The sequence below is a fragment of the Mugil cephalus genome, chromosome 16 (genome assembly GCF_022458985.1).
Source record: "Mugil cephalus isolate CIBA_MC_2020 chromosome 16, CIBA_Mcephalus_1.1, whole genome shotgun sequence".
NCBI classification, from domain to species: Eukaryota; Metazoa; Chordata; class Actinopteri; order Mugiliformes; family Mugilidae; genus Mugil; species Mugil cephalus.
The window spans coordinates 5,181,823-5,208,807 of record NC_061785.1 but is presented as its reverse complement, the minus strand read 5'-3'; the positions used below and the strand labels follow the sequence as shown (position 1 = coordinate 5,208,807).

General features: G+C 39.7%; 1 protein-coding gene and 1 non-coding gene across 2 annotated transcripts in view; both read left to right on the top strand.

Annotated features, from left to right (window-relative positions):
• The first annotated feature begins 148 nt into the window (after window positions 1-148).
• trnaq-cug lies at window positions 149-220 on the top strand. Its single transcript has one exon. It is a non-coding gene; the product is annotated as a tRNA-Gln (tRNA).
• A 5,818-nt stretch (window positions 221-6,038) lies between these two features.
• Window positions 6,039-26,985, top strand: part of LOC125021921 (zinc finger protein 385C-like) — an 82,915-nt gene continuing 61,968 nt past the window's right edge. Inside the window, exon 1 of the mRNA XM_047608117.1 lies at window positions 6,039-6,168. Within this exon, the coding sequence (XP_047464073.1) occupies window positions 6,060-6,168 (109 nt within the window). The 5' untranslated portion in view covers window positions 6,039-6,059. The remainder of the gene's footprint in view (window positions 6,169-26,985) is intronic.

The window sequence follows — 26,985 nt, the reverse complement described above, 5'->3', positions numbered from 1 at the left end:
AGGAACAACTCAAATAAAACACGAAGAACAGCACAAGGTGTTGACCTGGCCTCTAACTTCACTAAATCCCAAACTTGTTCAAGTACTTGTGAGATGAGCCATAGACCCCCCCTGCCCTCAACCCACGGGACCCGAAGTCCTCCACCGTGGTTCCATGGTGTAATGGTTAGCACTCTGGACTCTGAATCCAGCGATCCGAGTTCAAATCTCGGTGGGACCTTAATTAAGCTAAATTTTGGGGCAGCTATACTCAGTAGGCAGGTAGAGCAGGTTGTCCAAAACCCAGCGGGTTAGTGGTTTGATCCTTGGACATGCCAAAAAGTTCTTGAGCAAGATACTGTACACAAGTAGATTGAGTAGCAATAGGTCAGGGGTCAGCAACCCGTGACTCCTTCGTTCCTCTGTGGCGAGCGGTGCGGAGCAAGGCCATTCACTTTTTTTTTACGCTAACTGCCTCAGAATAGCGCCAACTAGTAACTCATTAGTGAACAAGAGAGAGCTACACAACAGCTGAATGACACTGAATGCCACATCACACTCACGCAGTGCGTTTACATGCAGATCTTAATCGAGCTATGCTCAAAATTCGACTTTCTCACTACAGTCCTTGTCCTAGTTTACATGCAGCGCAAGAAAATCTAATAACTGTTCTCCTCCTCCACACTAGGTGGCGATACGTGTCTTTTCAGCGGGATAATACCACGTTAATACGGCCCGATTTCCGGTTTACCTATAACGTGATATAATAAACAAGAGTCGTTCATGCGGCAGCCCGGCATTTCAAACAACAACCAGACGGATATTAGTACATTTTTTAATCTTATGCAAAATGTTCGGGCTACTTCTGATGCAGGTAAGATCCACGTTATCCCTCAGACGGCTCCGTTTCTCTTCTTCTTCTTCTTCTTCTTCTTCTTCTACGCCCGTCTTTCTTGGACGTGTTTGTTCCGGGGTCACACGCCAGCGCAGCGGTGGTGGAGCATGCGCACACGCATTGTCAGATGAAAACTCCGATTCCGATCGCATTATCTGGGTGCCTCAATCGGACAATGAGAATTTTAATCAGAGTAACGTGTTCACATGCACTTAAGTTCTCCTGTTATAGTCCGATTAAGGCAATATTTCGTTTTTTTTTTCACGTGGATGTAAACGCACTGACGGTTGTAACATCAAACAACCAAAAAACTCCCACAGTGCATTGCAGTACATTTACTAGTTGCTTTCGACTATTTTATTTAATTCAAATGTATTTTTATTTTAGTGCGTTAGTTTTTTTTTAAATATAATTCTAAATTTGAATTAATGATGTTTTTTTAACATTAAAATAAAATGTATTTCATTTTTTTGTCGCTCAAAATATACGTCACAACTATCGACTTGCGACACACGCCGGCAGGTCCAGCCCCAGGTAAGCCAACCACGGATAAATCCTTGTTATGTTACATAAATGCAATTTCGCTTTCTCTGTAGCAGTTATTTCATTTCATAAATGCAACACACTATAGGCCTAGCGTAGAGGTTAAAAAAAAAAAACGATGTATGCAGTGTTATCTTCATTTTAGATGTCAAAGGGGTTTTGTGGCTCCCAGTGTTTTCTTCTCTGTGGGAAACGGATCCAAATGGCTCTTTGAGTGTTGAAGGTTGCCAGCCCCTGCAATAGGTATAAACGCCATTTGCTAACAACATTGTGTTACCAGATGCCACAGGACACCCTCAGAACATCCATGTCCATTGTCTGATGAGTGTTTTGGAGGCACATGGGAGACCTACACAATATTAGAATGTTGGTCATAATGTTATGGCTGATTGGTGTCTCATATATAAAAAGGGCTTAAACACTGGATTCAGTATTCAGCTATGTCCAGCTCTAGAGGCTTTTTGCTAAGGTAAGCTAATCACATGTAGAGGGAAATTGTTTTACACAACTGTGCTATGTTTTTAAATAGTAGGAACAAGCAAGTATGAAGAGCTTTTCTCCAGCAGCAGTTTACAATAGCAAGCACTTGCTCTTCATTGAATCATTGGCCATTTTTAAGCACCGTTCCTTTATTGAAAAACTCAAGTGGACTTCAGTGACATCGGCGATGGAGGACAGAATGTACGAGAACGTACGCTCGGGAAGAACATCTTACCCAGAGAGCATCGTGGTCCGATTTGTATTCTAAGACGCTTTCATCGTCTTTCATTCTCAGCTAAGCTACATGCTATACTGTTTGTGGGTGTGTGACCCTTTGTCAGAGAGAAGGAGGGTATTAAATGTTAAATGAGCCCCGGGACACGTTTGGTTTAGACTCTATTGATCCACAACTGAAATTGCTTGGTCACAGTAGCTAATAAACACTGGTGAAAAAAGAAAAAAATTTTTTTACAACTTTCACAGGCCCACGGGACCACTTTACCTGAGCGGTTGACATGGCAACTGGTGGTCGCCATTATGTCACATCCTGTTTCTATAGACCCCTTCGTGGTCCACGTCATGACGTTAGCTGGAGGCAAAACAGAGGGAAGCTTGAGGCAACACTGTCACTTTCAACATGGAGAATGCCGTCTTGGTGTATTTTTTGGTGCCAAAACCGGAAAAAAACCCACAAAGACTAACTTGAAGTTTGATCTACCACTGCCAGCTGTTGTAGACAACTTTGGTTTGGCTTTGGTGATTAAAAGAAGGAATTGAAGTGAGACAATCAACAATCTGCACACTTCGTTTCAGGTCAGACTAGTCAACTTTTTTAAAATAACACTTATTCTCTAAAATATATATTTTCCTCCGCCATTCTTCTGTTAAAATATGCTAACTGGTGTTTACAGGCTATAGCGTATGTTTTGTTTTGTTTTGTATGTTATGTTTTGTTTTGTCTCCAGTTAAGCCCCGCCCCTCAAAAAATGTCACATTGTTTACAAACTGTGAAAGGGTCTATAGCGTCAAATAACTAAAAAAATAGCTCAAACTAAACTTATACGAAGAATTGTCACTTGAACATGCATCAACTTTATATTAACTACCGAAATAAAAAAAATATTTGACATATATTTAAGCTCTACTTGCTGTGGCTTCACTTTAGAGGAGCAGTTCCATCTTATATCTTCATAGAGTCTACGGTTTTGCGTAAATATTTCTACCCGAGTCTTAAAAAATTCACTACTTTTTCCACAAGAAAAAGAAGAAGAAGAAGGACATCAGATAAAAAAATGCCATTTATCTACTTGAAAGCTTGACTGATTCTTTCATTGTCCACAGTTACGTATTTTTTGCAGAAGATTTATGAGCTTTTTCATTTCCTGACATTTTTTTTTCAGAGTAGATTCATAATTCCACCTAACCCTAAATTCATACATGACTCCTGAACAATAACAGAGGTGATTGATTAGTCAAAAGGAAGATGACAGCTACTGCAGCCGCTGGATAAGGCTAATAACCACAGCTATGGGGTGTCGAACTGAGTCGGAGGGTGGGTATTGTATCCACGCCTGGCTGCTCTTTACTGCTGAGGGTTGCAATGATCATCCAAGCTGTGAACTGCAGCTATTATCTGCGTCCGCAATAAAGCCCCCCGTTCTTCTCTTTACCCCCATCGTGCACCCATTTCAAATAAAACTTTGAGAAGAGTCAACAACACCAATACATTGCAATGCTTTCATAAAAACCCGCGGTGTCCAGGTTTAACTAAAAACGACGATTCTGGGCAGCAGGCAGAATAAAAAAAAATAAAGAAATAAAAAAAACATCTCTAATGAAAGCACTCAAGATGATGATGATGATGATGATGATGATGGAGCCGAGCGCCGGGGGAACACGTTGATTGGGGCTTGAGCTTTATGGAAATGGAACAACCAAATGTACCTCGCAACCTTAACAACAGGAGGCTGATTGGACTTAAGTATCCAGTCAGAGCCAACTCCTTTTTTTTTATATATATATATATATATGTGTGTGTGTGTGTGTCTTCTTTAATATCCACACACAAGCAAAGACATTAAGAGCGTTGATATCTTACACCCTTGTCTCTGCGCATACAAACACGCGCCCTCCTTTATTTTTAGGGCCGCTGCCTTGTTGTCCGGTCAAGCAGCGTGCCAAAGGACTTCCACGAGAAGGACATAGCTCAAACTCCAAGTATGTTTCCACCACGCATCCATCACTGCGGCGGCTGACAGCTGATTCAGACGCACTCCAGCAGGGCGGGTGGGTGGGAGTGCGGGCGGGCGGCATGCGGCCGTTGTCACCACACCCCCCGAAATGCATCTGCAGGCATCTGCTTTTGAACGCAGCCCAACAATGTTAATAAGGGGATCTGAAGGGGGAGGAGGGCAGCCCGTGTGTGTGTGTGTGTGTGTGTGCACACAAACAGAACCATGAAGGTTGGTTCAGCATTTTTTCCTGTGACCCCCCTCGAACCATTCATCTTTCTCCAAGTGGCCATTATGCGGTGGCGGGTTTTTATTAGAGCTGTTTATGGGTGTACATTAGCATTGTTTCAGGGGGCTGCAAAGCGCCAGCAGGTGTTTTTACAAACACTTCAAGTGAGGTCTTTTTAAGATTTACTTTTCACCGGCTCAGACGAATGGCTGCTTTCTCGAAATCAAAGATCTGTTATGAGTTTTAATTGTGCTGTTACGGGCGATTCATCGCGGAGAACGTGCTGCTGCTGCTGCTAAGCTCGTTCTGTCAGCTATTACTGATAATTAAACACAAAGCTTCTGTTACTAACTAGAGGAAAGGCATTTGAGTGATGTGGGCTTGGATCAGAAAAGGGAGGGGCAAACAAACACACTCTCCAGTTGCATTGTGGGACATGTAGGATTTTGGTGCTTCGCTGCTTCGGTGTGGCCAGTTCTTTCTTTAATCTCCATGACCTCCACGTGATTCAGTCACTGTGGAGGGTAAAATTTAGTCACGGGTGGAGTTATTATAAAGTCACACAGGTTTATTCATACCAGCTTTAGCTTATGGGAACTAAAATACTCAATAAACAACATTTAATGTAACCACAGGCTTTCATTACTGTTTCCATTCTTACATGTTTAACGTCTAAAATCTGAATCAGCTTTATTGGCCAAACATATACACCGATCAGCCACAATATTATGACCACTGACAGTAGAAGTGATGATTCAGTGTTGTGCTGGGAAACGTTTGGACCTGGTATTTATTCATACAACCGATTAGGAAGAACTAAAAAAAAAAAAAACCAAAACAAAAAAAAAACATGGAGAACAGAACAAGGTGTTGACCTGGCCTCCAAATGTACTAGATCCTAAACTGATCCAATATCTGTGGGATGATCCACTATAGAGAACCCTCCCCTCAACTCATAAGACCCACAAAGAAGCTCCATGTTCATTCTCTGATGAGTCACAACTGTTTTGGAGGCACATTGAGACCTACACGATATTAGGAAGGTGGTTATAAATCACAGCGACTACTCCAATAAGAGAATTATATAAATATATACACAAAGAAAGAAAAATGTGGCCTATATACAAGACAATATGTACAGTAAAATACAAGTGACATCAAAGACATCATTTCAGAATCCACTGGCCACTTCATTAGACACACTAGCGACTGCATCTAATATAATAATCTTATATAATCCCCCTCACAACTGTTATAATGTTCAGTTTATGATGAAACTCAGCTGTGTGATCTTTGCATATGTAGCCTGTGGTGCTATTAATCAGCAGCTCCCTCTGTTTCCATAACCTGAACCAAACTGAAATTGTTAGAGCTCTTTTTTTTTTAATTTTATTATTTTATTTATTTGTTTGTTTTGGCACAAGTGCACCAAATGAGCCGTGCATTTGTTTCATATTTGCGCATTTGCAGTTAACTTTGATAAACAGGTCAGTGCAAAAAACAAACGAGAGTTCAATTGTCATGTTCCAGTGACTCGGTGATGATAATTAACATTTTCCATTTCAAACAGTTCTGCTGCTGCTGCTGCTGCTGCACCAGGTTCGTCTCCACACCGACTCGTTTCATTTCCCCCCTCCCTCTCTGTTCCTGTCATCCTTGGTATCTCCGTCGCGCAGGCGGCTGTAATCTGTGACAGCTGGAAATGGACAGAGGCAGCAGCGGCAGCGGCGGCGGTGGTGGTGTTGGTGGAGGTAGTAGTGGTGGTGGTAGCGGTGGTGGTGGCAGAGGAGCCGTGAAAGCGTCTCACACAGGTAGGAAGACATTTTTAATTGCTTTACATTTAGATTTCGGGGGGTTTGAGCGTCGTTTTGGACGCGCGTGGACAGCTCGTTACCGGCGACTTAATGTTTCTACAACGCGTCTCTCGTGTTGTTTTACGCTCACGCGCTCAGTAACCTGTAAATATTATGTTTGTGCACGAGCTAGAACTCACTTTTAATGCTTCACCGATTCCCCCGAGGACAATAGTTTGTCCGTTTCTTTAGTATACGCTCATATTTCTACTTTAAAATTAAATATATATATGTAAAACAAAGCGAACACGTAGTTATGGCTGAACTGGTTGTTTATATGTGAATATATAATAAGGAAAACAAACATCCTTCCATTTTTGTATTAAATTAACCACTAGTAGCTATAACGTGTTCAATTTAAATGAGTTAAAACTGTCTTTAGGATCTTTTCTTTTCCTTCAGGGTCACGTTTTCTCTTTGGTCTGTCTTAAATTACAATTAATTTAAATTATACTTCAAATGTAATCATAGTTGCTCACTATACTGGCTTCCTAGACATATATTTATTATATTATACATCAGATATATTTTATTATTTGTCTGGATGGAGGTAAAAGGCTTTATTTAAGGATCTTGTAGAAGAAGACAGAGCCTCTTTGTTTGTTTGTGCTTGTGTGAAATATTTTTTACAGAGAAGTTGAAAATTAAATCACCGATTAAATAGAAGAAGTTTTCACTGGGCCCATTTTCATCCTGAGGGTTTCAAATCAATTGTGTTTTATTATTACGTCTTCCTTTTCTCTGCGTGCGGGGTCACCTTGGTTTAAAATCCAGCCGAATGTAGTTAATCTCGGCACAAGTTTATTTCTTAAAGCCTTATCTGCAGCGGTGCAGCTGTGAGCTCAGGTTGACCCTGGTTCCATCAACTATGAGTGAGTGTGTGTGTGTGTGTGTGTGTGTGTGTGTGTGTGTGAAGGAGAAGCAAATTGTAAATTACAACAGGAAAAAAAAGTGAATGCAGCAATCACTTTCTCTGCCAGTTTATTTGTTGTTTGAGCCACAAAATGGTGGAAAACACCACGGTTAAGACAGCAGTGGTGACTGCAAAATAAATGGCGTTTTGATATTTAGATTTCTACGTATTGATATTCTGTGATTTATCCAATCAAGTAATCAGTGCATTTGTCTCAGCTGCACATCTTCCAAACTCTGTCCTCCTATAGATGTGTGCGTCTCTCTCTCTCTCTCTCTCATGCTGTCATTACTGTGAGTGTTGCCATGGCGTACTCAGCTGCTACTCAATTCAAGCGGAGTAGACACTCAAACGCCCGGCGCTGGCCACATCATCGTGTTGTGCATCCTCTTTAAATGACCTTGCTCTCCTCCGTCCCCGTCCTGCGTCAGCCTCAAACCTAAATGGCTCCAAATGACGACGCCGCCGAGGAGATGTTTCTCTCTCCAACTGCACGGAAGCAGTCATTTTCGCTGTGAACAAAAGGTCCTTGATTCATCAAATCCCGCAGCTCCCGCTGCCCACTCCCCTGAGTGGTGCTGTAATTTTCACTAGCACACCTCCTATGTGAAGCTGGGGGAGTTTTTTTTTTTTTTTTTTCGGTATTACGTGTCATTCTTGAGGGCCCTAAGGTGTGTGTATATACAGCTGGGCCTGACTCACACTGCTCTTCCTCTTCCACGTAGTCGATTTATTATATTTCATGCAAAGAAAAACTTGGATGTGCCTTAAATATACACCAATACAGGCATAACATTATGACCACCTTCCCAATATTGTGTCTCCAAAACAGTTGTGACTCATCAGAGAGTGGACATGGGATCTTCTGTGTGGAAACAGGATGATGTTAGTGGGGGGGTCTTTGAGGGATAATTGATCAGTTTGGGATCTTGTGAAGCGAAGTTGAGTTTTACCTTGAACCGTTGTTGAGTGTGTGTCACTTGCTGTGTTTCCATTACACCAACAAATGCACAAAACCTAAATACTGCAATAAAAAAATGTTAATAGAAACGCCTTGAGAAAAAACTCTCAAATATCTAAAGCTAAAACACTTCTACGCTCTCATCAGGTTGTTTTTCAGACAATTTGATATAACAGTTTGTACTGAAAGTGCAATTCCTTGTCCCATGTGACCGGTTCATTTGAAGTCCATCTTCCTCAATTCTCGTGAGACGAGACTTTACGAGACTTACAGCTCATTCGCAAAACACCTTTAAATGGAAGCGTGTGCAAAGCGCAATTGTACTTTATATGACTTGTTTTGCGGAAAACTGTAATGGAAACGCAGCTAGAGTCAGTCTGCATCCTGCTACCATAGAGGAGTGTCATTGCTATGGGGTGGGGGGGGTGTCTGGTCTGGTCTAGGTGGGTGCTACATGTCTAAGTAACATCCACATGAATGAATACCAGGTCCAAAACCTTCTCAGGAGAACCTTAAACTGTAAAAAGATGGTTTAAATGTTGTCCTGTCGGTGGTCTTAATGCTGCATGACGCATCTCTCAAGTCACTGAAAAGCTAATTTCTGCGACTGAATGCAAAGCACCTGAGCACCTCAAAGTGTCTTCATGACACTACAGCGTATTATAAGCTTCCACCCAGCGCTTCGTAGGAAATAATTCTCCTTAAAACCCACATTTGTTTATCCGGGGTTCAGGAGCTGCCTAAAATTAAGCCTGTCGCTTCCTGTGGTGAAGTGTCATCGCTGCTTACGCGGACGGACCGTTCCAGCTTCCTGGTCTTTCACACAGGTGCAGAACATAGAACACGAGCCAGGTGGTTGTCGGCTCCGCTCTCTACAGTTCATCGTGAGGTGACTTGTAATCATAATCTTTGCAGAGCTCTCACCTCATCCTTGAAGGCTCCGGATATTCTCATCTTCTTATCCCGAAGTCTAGCTTCCAGACGTTGCCGTGGCGACCCGCGACGCCGTCCTTCCAGACGTTACCCAAACTTCCTGACCGTAAATAACTGCTGAAGCATAGATTGACTGGTAAATGAAGAGCTTCTCCTTAGGGCTCAGCTCCCTCTTCATTACGATGGTTTGATTATTCTCACCAAAAACCCATAAAACCAACAAAGCATCAGTCCTCTGTCTCCACTCGACCCTTCATTCCTATTCATTCATTCATTTATGATATAAAAATATATATATAAGAGCTGTGGATTGTGTTTTTAGCAAACATTAGCCAAGTGTAAATGCAGATTTGTCTACACTTCTTACAGTGCAAACATGCAGCTCTTTGTTATTAATAGTTTTTGAACAATAGAGATTTATTTTTTTTGTGCACAATAATTTGGTGAGTTTTATTCCTGTAGTTAAAGCTTCCTTATATTTCTAGTTTCCCTTTACGTCTTTGTGTTGTCAGACTCTGGATCTAGCAGTACCCCACATCCCCCTCGCTACCTTGCACCACCACCACCACAACAACAAAAGGTCACATTCAGATTACTTCCATCCCAAACATCGGCGATAAACTTGAGTGACCAGCTTATCTACTTTCTCCCCCTACGCCAACTTTCTCCCACACCTCACAGCGTTTCTCTTCTGCGCTTTGGCATTTGGCTGCTGCAGTCTGTCTCAGTAAAAACCATCAGCTGTGAAATTGAGAATAATCATGTGGAAAGAGATTGGGATGGGAGCAGCTTGAGCTCCAGCCCTTAACTGTCAGTGGACTCGTGGCTTGTGCTGATAAAGTCCAACCTAAGATTGAACAATCATACACACAACATTTTTTTTTCTTTTTTTTTTGTTGACACCGCAAGATTTTTCAACCCTGGGAATTGTCACTCTGAGAGCCTGTACTGTCAGGACGTAAAACGACCAATTATTATTATGCGGCAGCGTGATTTACCCCCTTTGTTTTAAATAGAGATTGATGTGATGGCGCGTCGTGCTCCCGAACACTATACAGCTGCTATGGGGTGTGGCATTCCTAATGTGTTTTATGACTAATGGCTGTGACAGCCAACTGGCACATGGACCTCTCTGTCTTTATTTGACAATCCTCTGGACGGTTGGCAAGGTGAAATGCAATTACATCAGAAATGCCGTGAAAAATCAAAACCTTCCAGTGCCGACGTTGTTCTGAAACCACCTGAAAATACACAAGAAACACCTCTGAAAAGCTGCAACACAAGTTTTGCCATTGCTTTGATGTATATAAATAGGGGGTCTTCAATGTTTTTCAGGCCAAGGACCCAAAACTGATGGAGAGATGTGTTATAATATACGTTATTATTATATTATTATTATTATTATTATCATATTGCATTCGATATTAAACTATTCAAATAATACACAGGTTTAAATATAATATAGGATACAATATATAATATATATAATATATAATTTTCTAAATTTATTCTAAGCATGTGCAGCAGTAGGGTGACCGTGCAACTGCCTTAAACATAAACATACCTAAATGCTAAATGTAGCTAAATGCTAGTAGGGACAGTAAATCACCAGCCATGTGATGGGATGCTAATATTTCAGCGTCTGGGATTTTACCTGGGGACGGAAGAGGCTCTTGGCCAATTGTGGGGATCTTGACAGAATCAGTGTGTAATATGCGGCCTTGTGATTGGCTCAGCAGCGATAGGGGCGGGGCCTACTGTGTACAGGAAGGCTAGTGTGGTGCTCTGTGTTACACAGTGTTGAGACAACTCCTGTATCGATGAATGTGTGAAGTGCCTCCATTTATCCCTTTACTAAAATATGTTGGATTCATGTTAATGTTGATTTAAAGAAGTTTAAATTTGTGGGGCAACGTTAAAATATATATATACACATATATAAAAAATAAATGTCTAATCAACCAAAGATTTCCTACATGGACCCAAAACAGCCTGTTACATAGAAGTCCCTCTAAGCTGCCAATTCTAAATCTACAATAGAATAAACAAGCTTAATGAAAGAAAAATAAAATAAAAATAAGCTACTTCAGGAGAAACTACACCGATCAGCCACAACATTAAAACCACTGACAGGAGAAATAAATAACATTTAAACCATCTTACGACAATTCAATGTTCTGCCAGGAAACTTTTGGACCTGGATGTTACTTCTAGCACCAACTTAGACCAGACCAGACACCCCCACCCCATAGCAGACTGAAGGATACCTTGGTTTAAATTAAAAAATTATAGTAACAAACATCATAATAAAACATTTCTGTCATATAAAATGTAGTATTTTGTAGTATTGTCCTATTCATATAATTCAGTGATGCACATGAGGCTTTAAAACCATTAAATTAAATATAAAATAATGTAAGCTGTGTTTCCCCGAGGGTTTTCTACATTCAGGGTGATTTTTGGAACAACGGTTATGAAACAGAAATACTTCATCATGTTTGAGGCATTACATCATTTGCTGTGAATGTTGCTCGCAGCAAGGTTGTTTTCCACCCCGTTAAAGGTACAGATGGAGGGTAGCACCTGCTCTGTGGCTCCCCAGGACCAGTGGTCTTAAATCAGTCTGTGTGGTCCACCAGCCAGCAGCTTCCCATAGCCCCCCTTTAGATGCATCACAGGTTTCATTTCCGTTTTTATGACTCATTAAACCTCATATTTGATATTTTTCTCCGTCACTTAAATTCAGTTTAACTGGCTGGTAATATTTTTTAATTGGAAAACCTTCATGGTCATCGGATCAGATGAAGCTTTTGAACAAATTTGAAGAACTACAAATAATAATGAATGTTCTGTTAAAATTTTAAGTGGCAGAGATACAAATAATTTTATTTTTAGGATAATTGTCTCAGTAATTCATCTTAAAAGTATGCAAAAAAAAAAAATACCAAATAAGAATTTCTTATATTTTGTGGATTTCCAGTTGCAAAGAATTAGTTGGTGATTAATTTATCCATGAATTTTAAACCCTCTCCTCTCTGTTTCATTAGAAATATACAAAAGCGTGGCTAGAAAATGTTGTCGAGAGTAAAAATGGCTGGTCGAACGCCTGCCGGTGCATCGCTTGGCAGCCATTTTCTGTCCTGGATTTCACTGTTGCACTGCACCGCCTGTATCGTTCACACACATTTTCTCAGCAGCATAGAAAAAAAAAACGACACATATTTAGACGAAACACTTCTGTCTTCATTCTGTGTGACTAATCTTGCCAAAAAAAAAAAAAAATATATATATATATATATAAAAAATAAACCCTTTTCGAGCATAATCTGAAATAGACTGCCGGTGAAATTACAAACCGCCGCCATCATCATCAAAAAGAAGCCTCCACCATCAAATTGCAGGAGCACCTTATCACAATCGACTCAAAACAGATCCCTCTCCCCATCCTCCCCCCCTCCTCCCACCTTCGGAGCCCGCCTCACCTCACCTCCCTCCCACTCTCTGAAAATGGATTTCTGCTTAAGTCTACCATCAAAGACGTAATGGCTCTTGGTCTGTGTCATTACAAGTCAGATGGCAGTCCCTTCACACACCGGCGGCTTAGACCTGCCTCTGCACTGATAACTGTGATCTTTATTCGGCCGCTCGGAGCCGAGGACGGGGCAGAGCCTCCTCCCCGGCAAAATAACAGTCGGGGTGAAAAGACCGTCCTCCAGGATTCTAGGAAAATGATCAATAGGAGACATGTTACGACGACGCAAGCTGGTCAATCATCGCCGCCGTGATGAACTGAAAACTGCAATGAAGACGTAATAAACTGAAAAGAGACCAAGAGGCCAAATGTTTGGTTGCACCTGCAGTGAGAACATATCAGTACACTGACGGCGTGAAGCATCTTCCCTGAGACTGGATGATCAGAGAGCACATAAATGCATTTTTATACGTTGTCTGGCTGATATGAAAGGATGTAAATAGGAAAAATACTAAAACACAAGGGTTATTATATAAAAAATCTTGCCATTATGTCCTTTAACCTCCAAATTTCATCTGAATGTCTTTTTCTTTTTTTGCATAGATATGTTTTTATTGACAGATGCTCAAATAACAATGTGAATACAATACCAACAAGAAAAAACAAAATGCCAGGTTTCCATTTGTGCAAAAATTAAGGTATCTACAAATATATACATAAAAATAAGTAAGTGCAATAAAACAGAAGTGGAGAATAAAGATAAAAGAAATAAATACATAAATAAAAATACACAGACAAACACAGACACTCACACACACACTAAATTAAGCGGTTTAACTGTACTTTTACTTAAATAAGAATACAAAAAATATATTACCAGTACTAAACTTTAAGGATGAATGGCTCAAATAGTTGGAATTGAGCAACAAAAACAAGAAGTTGGCAGCAACCAGGGATTATTTCAGTGTGTATTACAATTTAACCCTTTGACTTCCACACTAAGAAATATGATTAATCGCGACTAAATATCATTCACTTTTTTTTAACAGCGTGCACTGCAAACTGAGTATTTTGACATATCATTATTAAAATGTTCACACGATCGTGCAGATTGATACAAGATAAATACTGAAGCTGTATGATGTATGTTTTCAAGCATCTATTCAAAAGCACTGTAGCTCAAAAACTATAAAAGCCACAGCTTAGATATTTGTATATAAAATGTGTTTACACATAGGCAAATTTGTGTATTTTACAAATTGAATAGCAATGGTTAGAAAATGGGTAAAAATATGAAAAATTAAGCATTTTATTGTCTACTACTACCACTACAAAAAAGATCAGCCGTGTAGTTAGGGTTAAGTCACCAAAAAAAAACAAAATATAAAACTGAAAATGATGAAATCCAAATGTTCTCCAATGAGTACTTGTTAATTTGTTAAATTTGTATGTTATATCAAACTAGAACAGTTAATAATTCTTTTCTAAGAAGAAAAAAGGGTCTAAACAAAGCAGAATATGTTGCCACGATCTAAAACATAATGTCCCAGTAAGAGGACGCCGGGTCTCAGGAGCTTAATAAAGAGAAGAGAGACTTCCCTGTTGTGGAGAGCAAACATGAAATTCTCTCTCACATGCTAGCACACTACCATCTTATACTTGCTACTCGGTGGCTCCACATTTCATACATGTTTAAAAACACACTTGCTAATGTCGGCAGTCACAGGCAAAGTGGGAACGCAGCAGCTCAGATTGATAGTAGCTCTTCGAGTGGCCGTCGTGTAGACAGAGGGATGTACGCCTTGAGGGTTGTGTGGGAAGTTGAATTTTTTGCACGGCCCATTACCTCTCCATTCCCCTGTGGCTGGATTGCAGGTAGAGAATCAACACAGCGGGGCGCAACGGGAAAATGCTTCTCTTTGTGTGTGTGTGTGTGTGTGTGTGTGTGTGTGTGTGTGTGTGTGTGTGTGTGTTTTGTATAGAGGTGGTGTACGCCCACAAAAAAAAAAAAAAGATGAGCTGCAAAATGTTTGCTCCAGTTTATTTATGAGAATGAGAATGGTCTTGAGAGATTGATCACGAGGTTCACGCCATCTTCAAGTGGAATTTACGACCTTTAGGGTATTTGGACTTCGCAATACGATACGTATCACGATACTTCACTCACGATACGGTACATTATCACGATATTATGATATTGTGATATATTGCAATAAGTGCAGCTTAAAAAACATAAAAAAACATTCAATATCAATATTGCATCGGAAGAAAAAGTATTGCGATATTTTGCCATATTGATATTTTTTCCCACCCCTAGATGATTTATTGCTAATATGATCTCAAAAAAATGGTAATGTATGTGTATTTTTTTTTTTAAATGGGGCTGCTCTAATAAAATTAATTATTAAACTGGAATAACTCTGTCATATTAGCACTTACTGCAGTCACCAGTGCAGAGAATTTAACCTCTTCCACAAATATTAAAGGGAGAACCTTGTTGGTGTTTTGCAGTTTGATGATTTTCCTTTTTCCTCCCAGATTTCTCACATAGATCATGTTTTGTGTACCATCACCCTGCAGTGTAAAACTGGCTAATTACCAAAGGCCGTATATAGAAACCATCTGACAACACAGCTTTGTTTTGGCTTTTTAATTTATGTTCCAGTTGGTACATTTGTTCTTTTTTACTGAAAAATGCAAAAACCGTTCAAGCTTGTCAGTCTTTATGCAACGTGAGGAAGCGTATTACATACCTACTGAACGTGATTTAGTCAAAAAGTACAGCTTAGTGGGGGTGAAAAATGAAGCACCTTATCAACTCAAAGCCTTTGCTTCCTGCCTGGCTTTTCTTATTCTAAGATGTTTTTTTTTTTTTTTCCTCTTTGTTCCTCCACAAAATGGTATTCTCTCTAATGGCTATTACGACCAAGCACAAAAGACCACTCAAGCAGGGTAAATTAAATGGTCATTAATTGAAGCAGCCATTATCAACATTATCGCACGGCTCTGCTGCCGTCTGTTTCAATCATGACTGAATCACAAGATGTTGATGTCCACAAACAACTCATCATCATTGTACTAATCTGGCAAATAATAATCCGGAAAAAACAACAAAAAACAGTGTTCATTATTCATGTTCATTATGGCAGCATAGACTCGTTTTTGTTATATTTACTGTTTTCCATCTACAAATTTGAATTCTAGTGTAGTTGTGGTGTTGTCAAAAATGTAAATAAAACAGAATACAATCATTTGCAATTGAATACACTACAAGGAGAAGCTATTTAATGTTTGAAATTATATAGTTTTCTGCACAAATGTTTACTCATTTTGAATTTGATGCCTGCAACATGTTCCAAAGATGGTGGGAAAGTCGAGGGTTTGCACGTGATGTCACAGCAAGCGAAGTCTCCATGGTTACAGCCACTGGAGATTAGCAGCATTAGTTTGAATCGTAGGCTTTAATAGCGTCTAAATTGTAAAATTTATTTTAAAAAAAAGGCGAAGAGCTGCTGTGCGATTGACTGGGCCAACAGATTTGACAGTCGGGAGATGTATTTTTACAGATATCTCCGACTGCCAAACGAAAGAGAAGTAAATGGATTGTTGCATTACTAAGAAACAACTGGAATCCAGCCTGGAATCGGTTGCCACAGTAGTGTTTGGCTAACGTTACTTCTCAGTAAAGCTCTAAGCGTTAGCATCTTTTATTAACTACATTTCATCTTAAATGAAATGTAGATGAAGCTAACACATCTTTGTATAATGATATTTTCTGTATATCAAACTTATTTGTAAATTTTCTTTGTCCAGTTTTACAGTGTTTGTCAAGATCCTCTGAGTCAGAGTTTTTCTTTCCAGCTGTGGTGGCAGAGGCAGAACAGCCTCTTTAGCTTCAGCTTTACTGGAATTGGGATCTGTAGATGTCTTAAGTGGATTCTGCAAAAGAAATAAAGTGTTGCTACTCCATCCGCCTCCAGCTCCATCTTCTCTCATAATGCAAACTTATTACTTAAGTAGAGCAGCTACGAACTATCTTTGTTAATTCAGTCCTACTGGAAGCATTTCACAAAAAAACACACAACTAGACCCAAGACCTTTAGTACATTTTTTTCTCCTCCACTAATCAATGGTTGCAACTATTAATGCATGTGTCAGAATAAATAAACTCCATTATAAACACAGTTTAGAAGAGTAAACTTTATATTTTAAAATTAAGGAACTGGGGTAAAGATTGTACTCTAAGAATAATAAAAAAAAAAAGCAGAAATCTATATTTAAGTTAAGTTATGTAAGTGTGACAATTTGCAAAAAAGGAAAGGGTCCAACCTCAAAACATGAGGATTAACAGAACCAAACCAAAGGATTACCAGAAAATAAATTTGTAGCAGTCAAAGCAATAGCTTATTATCTTTTGAAGTGATTTTGTGTCGTTCGTCGTAGTGCATAAAGCAGAAAGTATTTCAGGAAGCACTCGTCAACATTAAAAACCTATTAAATATGATCTGCTCTAGCCTGATTAGAATACGATGACTTAATTGTCTGGTTTATTTGTTAACAATAAACAAGCCTGAATGCATCTGCCCCCTTAAGGAGCCTGTGAGATAACTCGGCCAATTAAACCCATTCCACCTAGGGAGCGCACCTAATTAAAACTCAATCCAATTTAGCCTGTCAGGTTTCCAATGTGACTCAGCACCGATAAGAACTTGGGAGGATGGATGATTAGGGAGCGAGAAAGAAAGAAAGACCCGCGATCTTATCTGTAGTCATCTGTCAGTGTTGGACGACGACGCGTCCTTGAAATGAAACACCACTGAATTTCTCCACAGTGTCTTCATCTGCCTCTTATACCTGTTCTTGCTGACATTGAATGTCATCTGAAATTTAAGTGGGTATTTGCTGATGCTGGTACACAAAAATAATGTTAACTAACGCAGTGCGCACAGATCAGACGTAAGATTATGACCACTTTAGTAATATTGTGCAGGTCTCCCTTGTGCCTCTGAAATAGTGGTGACTCATCACAGAATGGACGTGGGCCTTCTGAGGGTGTCCTGTGGTGTCCGGTAACACAATGTTGTTAGTGGGGGCCTTTGGGTTGGTCTTTGTTGGGATGATCACTCACTTGTTTCCAGTGGTGTGGGGATTTGCATGTGTGGGGAAGCCAAGTGAGACTCTAATCTATATGTTTTTAGGTGGTGGGGAGACATTAAAGTTGCAGTATGTAGGTATTTCAAGTAATACCATTCAAATGCGCAACCGCAGCTGAATGCACAGTGGAGATTTGATAGTGAGAAAAATAGCATGATTCACAATCAGAACATGTAGAGTTAGTTTCTGCTAACGAAATGTCATGTAAGTGATTAAGCCCATTCGCAAGTGCAAAAAACTGCAGTTCATCAAGTGGCCACTTGAGGCTCCAAAAGGGAGCAAATCCCCAAAGACCCCCATGTTAAAAAGCCCGACTTTACAGCATTATTAAACATGTTTACAGTCAAAAAAAAATAGTTTGGTCCCAATATTTTACTATTTCTGTGAATTGTACGTTTATTTTTTTATTAAGGTTTAAAATTCTGCATAATTAAAGGCGTTCCCACTTTGAATGACAGGTGGTAGCCTGAGCTAACATGTAGCTGAGAGTTGGGTGGGCGGGTCTCAAAAAAATCCAGGCTGCTTTAGCTCCGCCCCAACTTGACCCCCATGCCAATATTTGGACTATCCGAGTGTGGACGAAGTAAAACTCATCCAACATGGCAACTGCGGATTCTGCCCACTTTGGGATTCATTTTCGAGGTTCAAAATCCAATGGGTGACGATGGGTTCGTCCATAGTATAAACAGTCAATGGTTATATTCAATGGCTTGATACGTTGGAGGCCAAAGGAAGAGTGGATTACTTCTCTTGGCAACGTCTTGGCAAATCACACCTGATTAGTTCATCATTCTTCTTGTTTTTCAGCCAACTCTTCCCTTTGGACAACAGTGTGCAATATCGTATTTCACCACTCTTGAGAGGGGCGTTGTTTCACACATCGTAAAATGTAGTGTTGGCTACAGTCTGATAAAACAGAGAGGGAGCATGGCTTCCCTTGGCCTCCAGGAGAAAACACCACTGCGTGTTTCATCTAGTAATATAAAGTAAGTCATTTTGTTAACGACCTTGTGAAAAGCAAATCTAGAACCATGTTAACCAAGCAAACAACATCAAACATAATGCTCTACTGACTATGAAGCCCCCCCTCCCTGCTCAGGATAAAATTGACTTGACTGGACAGGAACAGTAGAATATATTTAAAAATGGCTGGACCCTCAGTAACGTCATCTTTAGAAATCCTGGAGAGCAGTTCGGGCTATTATTACCTTCATTGTCGTCTTTTTTATCGTCTTTAAAGTTGGACATTTTAACATGGAGGCCTGTGGGGACTGAATCAAGTTTGCAGCCACCCTCAAGTGGCCATTTGAGAAACCTGCATTAGGTTAAACTTTCAGGTTGCTGCTTAGTTTCAGCGAACCGGTAAAACCTCCTTTGGAAAAGCTGTCACTCAGTTATCAGAGAGTTTGTTAGCTCCCGTGTTTTGGATACATCCAAGTGTGCAAACTGTCTTAATGCACAATAAATACAGTACAGTTTTTTTTCGTATATTTAAATATTGTTTGATTTTCCGAACATTATTTGTTTATTGCACAATAACAGTTTCCATCATATCTGCGAACGTACGTGACAATTCTGATTCTGATTCCTGTCCTGAGTCGACCCATAATGATGTATCATTAGAGCACCTGAAACAAACCTGCAACTCTTGCTTGTACCAACATCCCTGCCTGCAATTATTTTGTTGCAGAGAGTTGGTCAGAACCGCTTCTCCTTTGTCCTCTTCCAGTCGAAGCTTTTAAACAGTCTTTATTATTGTTATTATTATTATGTGACAAAAGTCAGTAACCGCGACATAGTCAAACCCATCATCTGAGCACCGTGTCGGTACCAGTTAAACAATCCAATAATTAACCATTTAAAACTAAATGTGTCGCACAAGTGCACTTTGGATTGTTGTAATTACATCATGGTTTACGCTATTGTAGAAATTACAATGGTTGCTGAAAGATGTTGAGCTTTACAGCCAATTTGTCATTGTGTGTCATTTTACTTACGCCTTTCCCTGAAGGTTATTACACTCTCCTAACATGTAGTAAATCACAAATGACTGCCAGATATTGAACTTTCAAGGAATCCTGGCATAAAATGGGCAAAAGCACTTACTCACAAGGTACTTTCTGACTTTTTTTTAAAACTTTAAATAAGCAAAACATAGTCCAGGAAGATATTTTGAGGCCCATCTGAGCATGTAGCTGACTGTATGTATGTTCATTTCATCTTCTATTGCAGGGCTATTCAACTACAATTTCATTTGGGCCCGATTTTAAAAGTGAGCTTTTAAGATGAGCTGCATATTTTCAACAGTCAACAATATGGAGGTAACGACTAATAATAATTACATAACTAGTGCTGTTTATTCATCACTATCTTTCATCATCAATACTTTTTCACTTCTTAAACATAAGAATAAACATTTTTCTCTTATGTAACCAAGACATTAAAACCAAAACTGTTCATTTATGGTGAAAATAATAAAATAATTTCACATTTCTAATCAAATAAACGTATCTGACATAGGAACATCTCAAACATCACCATGTTGGATGAGTTTTACTCCGCCCACACTCAGACACTCCAAATATGGGCATGGGCTCATGTTGGGGGTGGAGCTAAGGCAGTCAGGACATTTAAACCCGCCCATTCAAGTCTCCGCTCCACTGCGGTGTTAGCTCAGGCTACCGAGCTAGGCTAATCGCTAACACGGTGCTGATGGTTTTCATCTTCAATTTTCCGTTTAAGGGTTGACAAACACATACTTCTTGAGTTTATAAGACCGTTTGTATTAGTTGTTTGACACACTGCATTTGGATTGGTTGCTAGGCTACCTGAAGTGCTGCGTTCGCTTTCTGAACTACTGTAGAAATTTGTCTTTTTGTCTGTTTCTTTTTTCTTTTTTTTTACTCGAACATTGTTTCTGGGCAGCTTGTGGCCCACAGTCCACCAGCTGAGTAGGCCTGTTCTATTGTTTATGCTTTGCTAAATCTCTGTGGACTAGCAATTTTGATGGCATCAACCCCACACATTGTATATTTATCAACTGATGGGCCAGACATGGACTAGACAAATGCCATTAAAAAAAAAAAAAAGAAAAAAGAAAACACCCTGAAAACATCGCTTAGTCATCCTCGTTAGTCATCCCTGCCTCCATGCTTCCCCTGCTCCCACCTCCTGCTATCACTCCAAATGGAAAGCATATGTTTATCCTCCAAATGGAAGGATTGTTTTCTTGGCGTGTCATCAATGAGCATGAACATATTTCACATCAAGCGGAAGTCATAGAAGCAAGGGTGCAGTGTGAATTGAAGGTCCCCCGGTCTTTGCTTTGAGCGACATTATCATTGTCATGCAGCGACTGATCTGCGAGCTGTCAGGAGCACCGAGCCTAAAAGAAAAACAGGCAGACAGAAGCTTAACCCTGCTTGGTCCGGGGGTCCTTTCTCCAAATGCCAACACATGTTCACACCTGTGTGTCAGCGCCCAGAGATCGAACGGCTTTTTCATTGAAATTCCTCAAGTGGCTGCCCCGTTTTGCAAGTTTGCATCTGAAGTGTCATAATGGAGTCACCAGCAACACACGGTTTAAAATAGACATTTGGCAAGCTGGTGCCAGAAGTAGTTGGAATAAGCAGGATATCTAACTTAAAGGGGAAACAACTATTTTTAAACAAGATGAACTTGTAAAGGAGTGGGCTGTTGATCCAGGCTGCAGACTGAGCCCTCGAAGACAACTGCCTGACAGGCGTTAAAGCCCTTGACTGATGACTTTTTCGCCGTAACTGGCATTTTGACATCGTTCCAGAAGATAACTTCCTTCTTCTTTGAAATGCAGTGGGACGTGGGAATACAGGGGAAAGAAATCAAGGTCTCAATCTTTGCTAGAGTTAAAACTGGCCCCAGAGGTTAAACTAACCAAACCTTAGCAACCAGGGTTTGAACTGTATCAAACTGTATATCCGGGGATTAACAGGTTAGGCAGATAAAGATTTAAAAAGGACATGAACCAAATGGAACAGACAACAACATTAGACCCCTTCACAGTTTGTAAGTAAATCTTTTGCAAAAATACGTAACTAGTGATGGAAATGACGATGGAAGAATCAATCAAGATTTCAAAAGGATTTCAAATTTCAAATTTTTTATCTGATGTCCTTCTTCTTCTTCTTGTGGACAAAATAGTGCAGTTTTTAAGAGTCCAGTAGAAATATTTAAGCTTTAGTTCAATGAAATCTTGCAAAACCATAGACTTTATATAGATATATGACGCAACTAGTTTATATAAAGCTGATGCATGTTCAGGTGGCAATTCTTTGTATAAGTTTAGTTTTAGTTATTTGACACTATAGATACTTTAACAGTTTGTAAACAATGCAACGTGTTCTGAGGGGCGGGGCTTAGCTGGAGGCAAAATATCTCAAACACTATAGCCCGTAAATGTCAGTAGCATATTTCAACGGTCTGTTATGGCAAGAATGGATAAGGAAAACACTTTTTTTTTTTACTAATACACTCACTCCCCGAGACTGAGAGTGTTATTTCAAAAAGCTGACTCTGACTGATGGGACTACATTCACTGACCCCTACGCACTCACTCACTGGATGGACGATTCGACCACAGGAGGACACAGAGCGGACGAAGTCTGGTCTGTCTTTATCAAGTGAAGCCTCTTCAACAATAGATATTACAAGAAGTAAGTGGAACCACTGTGGAGGTTAACGTAGCAAAGCAATTTCAACTGGGTCACCCCTGAAACATGCTGCGTTACATAGCATTAGCATTAACCTGTAACAAGAATAACAAGATGACATTTTCACAATTGAAAGTGACAGTGTTCCCCTAAAGCTTCCCTCTGTTTTTCCTTCAGCTAACATTGTGACGTCACAGTGACGTAGGCCATGAAGGGGTCATAATAGCAAAATAAAATATTGTAACAGTCAGCTCTTATAAAGAAAAACTACTTTTTATATGCATTTATGATATGTTTTGGATCGTACTCTCCTCCATCTTTATTTTACATCACTCACTGCGTCATCCCATGTGTTAGTTGCTTCGATGCAATTGAAGACGACGCAGTTTAGGAGAAAATATATCAGAGGATGAGGCAGAAAGGGTGATTTTTCTGTCAACTAACTCAGTGGCCTACACGTTTGGGTCACTGTGTAGGAGGAGGGTTGAGAGGAGGGTGAAGGTGGTTCAACGGAGAAGGAGACAGCAGCAAGGAGAGAGCCCGCAACATCAAAAATCAAAAGTTTAAGAGCATAGCTTATGAAAAAAAAAAACTAAAAACCCCCTCAAAACAGAAATTAAGGTGGCAAAAAAGAAATCGGTAATGAGTAGCACCACCATTCTTTGACCCTACCTCGTTTTTGATCAGCTGATGAATGAACAGCCTATTTCAGCTAAATTGTTGTTTTCTTTTCTAAATTTTTGGTCCCTTGCTCCTTGAGTGCAGCTAGCCAATGTGAAAAAACTGGTGGTTATGTCAGTGGTAAATGATGGTAAAGAATAGGTTTCTCAAAGTCCGTAACTTTAAAAAACTCATGTGACCAGGAGCAATGCAGAACATGCCTTGATTAACTGGTTTTGTAATGTGCTCCTCTTTCCCTGTCATTTTCAATGTAGTCTGTAGTTGCTCAGTGGGCAAGTTGAGCACACTAATGACTCCAATGACTCCAACGACATGACATAAATGATCTTTTTCTTTAAATTATCATGACTACATTTAGTGTTTCATGTCCTCTTTAAGATATTTTAGAATTTGTGTCTCGGGAGGTTCTAAAGAACTAAGATAAAACACAGATGACGAATAAAATTACGGTGCGCCATCTACTTAAAAAAAAGTAAGGCAACTTTTTGCATCATTTTATCCCATAGATCAAATAAGGGTTGTCTTTGTTGGAACAACATTAAAGTCAACTTGTCATCTGCAAAAGTAAATTGACTTACAGAATTAATGTTGTACCAACAAAGACTGCTCTTGTTTGATATACAGAATAAAATGATGCAAAAAGTTGCCTCATTTTTTTAAGTAGATGGAGAACCATATTTTTATCAGTGCATGGCTGACTTACAGCTAAAACCCTTGCTAACGGTGTTAGCTAATGGATACCGATGGTAGCTAACGGCCGCTAACGGCTAACTGGTGTTAACTAACGGCTAACCGGTGTTAGCTTCACAACCTACAAAATAACATTATATAGAGTAAAAAACACATCTCTGATCACTTTAAATTATAGTCATTTGCAAACGTTGGCTTGAAATTAAATTTGAATCAGGTATTTTTGAACAACTTGCTAAACATTGGTTTCATATAAAAAGTCTTTTGAAGCCACTTGTTAATTCCAAATTACGTTAAGAGCCTCCAGTTATTTTTACTGAACTAATTTCTACAACAGTATTAACCAACTATATCACTAACATCAACTTAATCCTTACCTTAAAGTCCAGTCTCCCACTTTTTCTAATTTCTTCTTTTGTGGAGCTGGTTGGTTGATGGGATTTACCCAGAATTCATCACATCAGGCCACAGTTTGAGCAGAGAAAATACGAAGAGCAAATTGTGTGTTGCGGGGTTCTTCATAAGATTTGCTGAGCCACTTACATTACAGTGTATGTAAGAAGCTTTAGGGTTACTTGAAGATGTTTCACCACCTCCTAAGTAGCTTCTTCTTCTTGAGTCTCTGTCCATTACCTGGGGAAGGAAAACTAGATCCCACTCCTATTAAAGGCCAAGCTCCATACCAGCAGTCATTTGAAAGTGAAGGAGCAACTTGGATAATTGAAATTACGCCCTCAAGAAGCACTACGAGTTCCAAGTTCCTTGCTGCTTGGTTCAATTAAACCACCAGAGTGATGCCAGTCTATTAATACATTTGAAAAATTCTTAGCAGCCTCTAAATGTCATGTTCAGTACACAATTCACAATATGCAGCCAATGGATATGTAATGAATGTTAAATATTCAGCGAGCTCCGAGTAACATTACTCAAAGAGGAAGCCACATTTGCTTTATATAGATGGGAAATCAAACTGGGAGTGTGTTCACTGCCTTGCTGTTGTTGTTAGAGTGGAAAACATAAAACCTTAATGCGTCCTTTGTCAAACGCATCTAAAATTATTAAAGAGAATTTAGGTCAAGTCTTGTTTTTGAGTGTGAAAGGAAGGATGAGGAGGATTGCAGCTGGCTGCCAACTGCATCTCTCGTCCCAAATAATCCATCTCATTATAATCAACAGTCTCTCAGCACATTATTTTACATTTTACCTCCGTCTGCCCAGAGGCTCTGATGCTATCCATTTTTAGTCTTTAGTTTAAAGCATATATACTATGATTTTAATTTGTAACCTGGTTTAAGGACTAAATTACAACCCAGAGAGGTGATTTGTTCTATGTTTAGCACCAAATGATTCAAGTTCACCTTGTTTTCTCGGTGGTAAGTTGTTTATTGTTGTAAGACATTGCAATGGTGCAAATTCACTACTTAAAATATTAAATTTAGCATGTTTGCATGAGCATTATTGACCTTTTGGTCATCTCTGCCATCCACTTTCCTGTTAAGAGGTATAAAGATAAGAAACTCAAAACTACGCTACCATCTGTAGTGTAATTTCTGTTTGTAACTGTAGCTGCTTAGCTTAGCTTAGCTTAGCTTGGCACAAAAGGGGGAAACATGTGCACAATATATATCCAAAAAATGGAAAACATGTTAATCAATAAGCTCTACAGGAAAAATAAAATACTTTTCCACTGAATAGCACTATACTGCGTAGACTGCATACCCTTAAGGTTTTCATTTATTTTTTTTTAAACATCCACTTTTCTAAGGCACTTTCTTGCTTGTATTCACTGTTTTGCAGTGTGAGTCTGTTCTGCACTTGACTGCCGTGCTCAGGTCACATTTGCTTTGGTGCCAACAGGGGCCTTAGGGCTCTCCCAGATGGCCGATGACAGATGCCCACAATTGCTGTTGCCCTTGGTTTTAGTACAGTCCCTCCCTCCAGATAGAAAAAAAAAAAAAAAAAGTTATTCCCAAGTTCCCACAAGGTCTCAGTTTTCCCATTTGTCCTGCTTTTTTTCTTATAATTTGCTTTCCATCATATTGTGTGTCTTTGCTTTTCTTGTCATTCTGTCTACTTCCTCCTTTCACTTATGTTAAAATATTGAGTTTGTTTTCTCCTCTTTCTCAGTAAAGATTCTCCTCCTCCTCCTCCTCTTGCTGCATCATTCTTTGTCCTTGGCTCGATCCTTTATCATCTGCTGCTCTGTTTTCATGATGGAGTTGGTTGCTTAGCATGAATTACAATAAGGTCTCCATTCTCACACACGTTATGTCCAGTCGTGGTCATTTATAGAAAAACACGAGCCTATGTTTCACCCTCTCGTGCACATGTTTTATTGTAGGTTTTTGAGCTACCTTACAGCTCAGAATTACTTTCATAAAAGTAGGAAAGGTGGAGCCATGTGAGAGACATAAAAGAATGACACGGACCAAAAGTTACCAGCACTTGAGAGTTAACGAGTCATGGTCTACACCTTGACCCCTAAAGTCCGTGAGACAGAAAGCCATCACCGAGCATCTGTGGCCCTTAATTTTGTTTTCCGATGTGTCCCACTCTGTTGGCACTAGTCGTACCCCTGTTGCTGGCTGTTCGGATGATTAATCAAGCTGAACTGGCAGCGGGCAAAGACTCTGGTTTGCTGTTCAGATTAGAGAACTAATGCAAAATGTGAACTAAAGTTAAACTGCACATAGACGGCCCCTCGTTTCATTTAAATACACAAATGTTATCTCAACGACAGAATCATCTATAGTGATTAAACTGATCAGCATGATTCAGGCTGATTAGTGGTGGTCTGACTTTCCACTGTGTCATATGTCATATGTTTTCACGCATATTTTTTTCTGTGGCAATAATAAAGATGACTATACAACAACAGTAGCTCAGTAAAAAGGGGTACACAAGTGTCAATATTTGTGCAATTTCAAGTTGTGGTCCTCTGGCAGTATAGTGTTGTTAGTTGGGGGGTACTTGATCAATTTGGGATCTAATGAATTTGGCGTCCAGGTCAACACCTTGTGATCTTTATGTTTTTGTGTGTGTGTCTGTGTCAGGCTGCATCCTGCTGGGGTGTTACTGCTATAGAGTGGGGGGTGTCTGGTCTGGTCTGGTCTGGTCTAGGTGGGTGCTAGGTGTCTAACTAACATCCATGTGAATGAATCCAAGGTCCGAAAGTTTCCCAGCAGAACACTGAATTGTCACAAGATGGTTTAAAATGTTATTTACTTCTAAGTGGTCATAATGTTGTGGCTGATCAGTGTAAAGGTTGATCACGCTGAAAAAG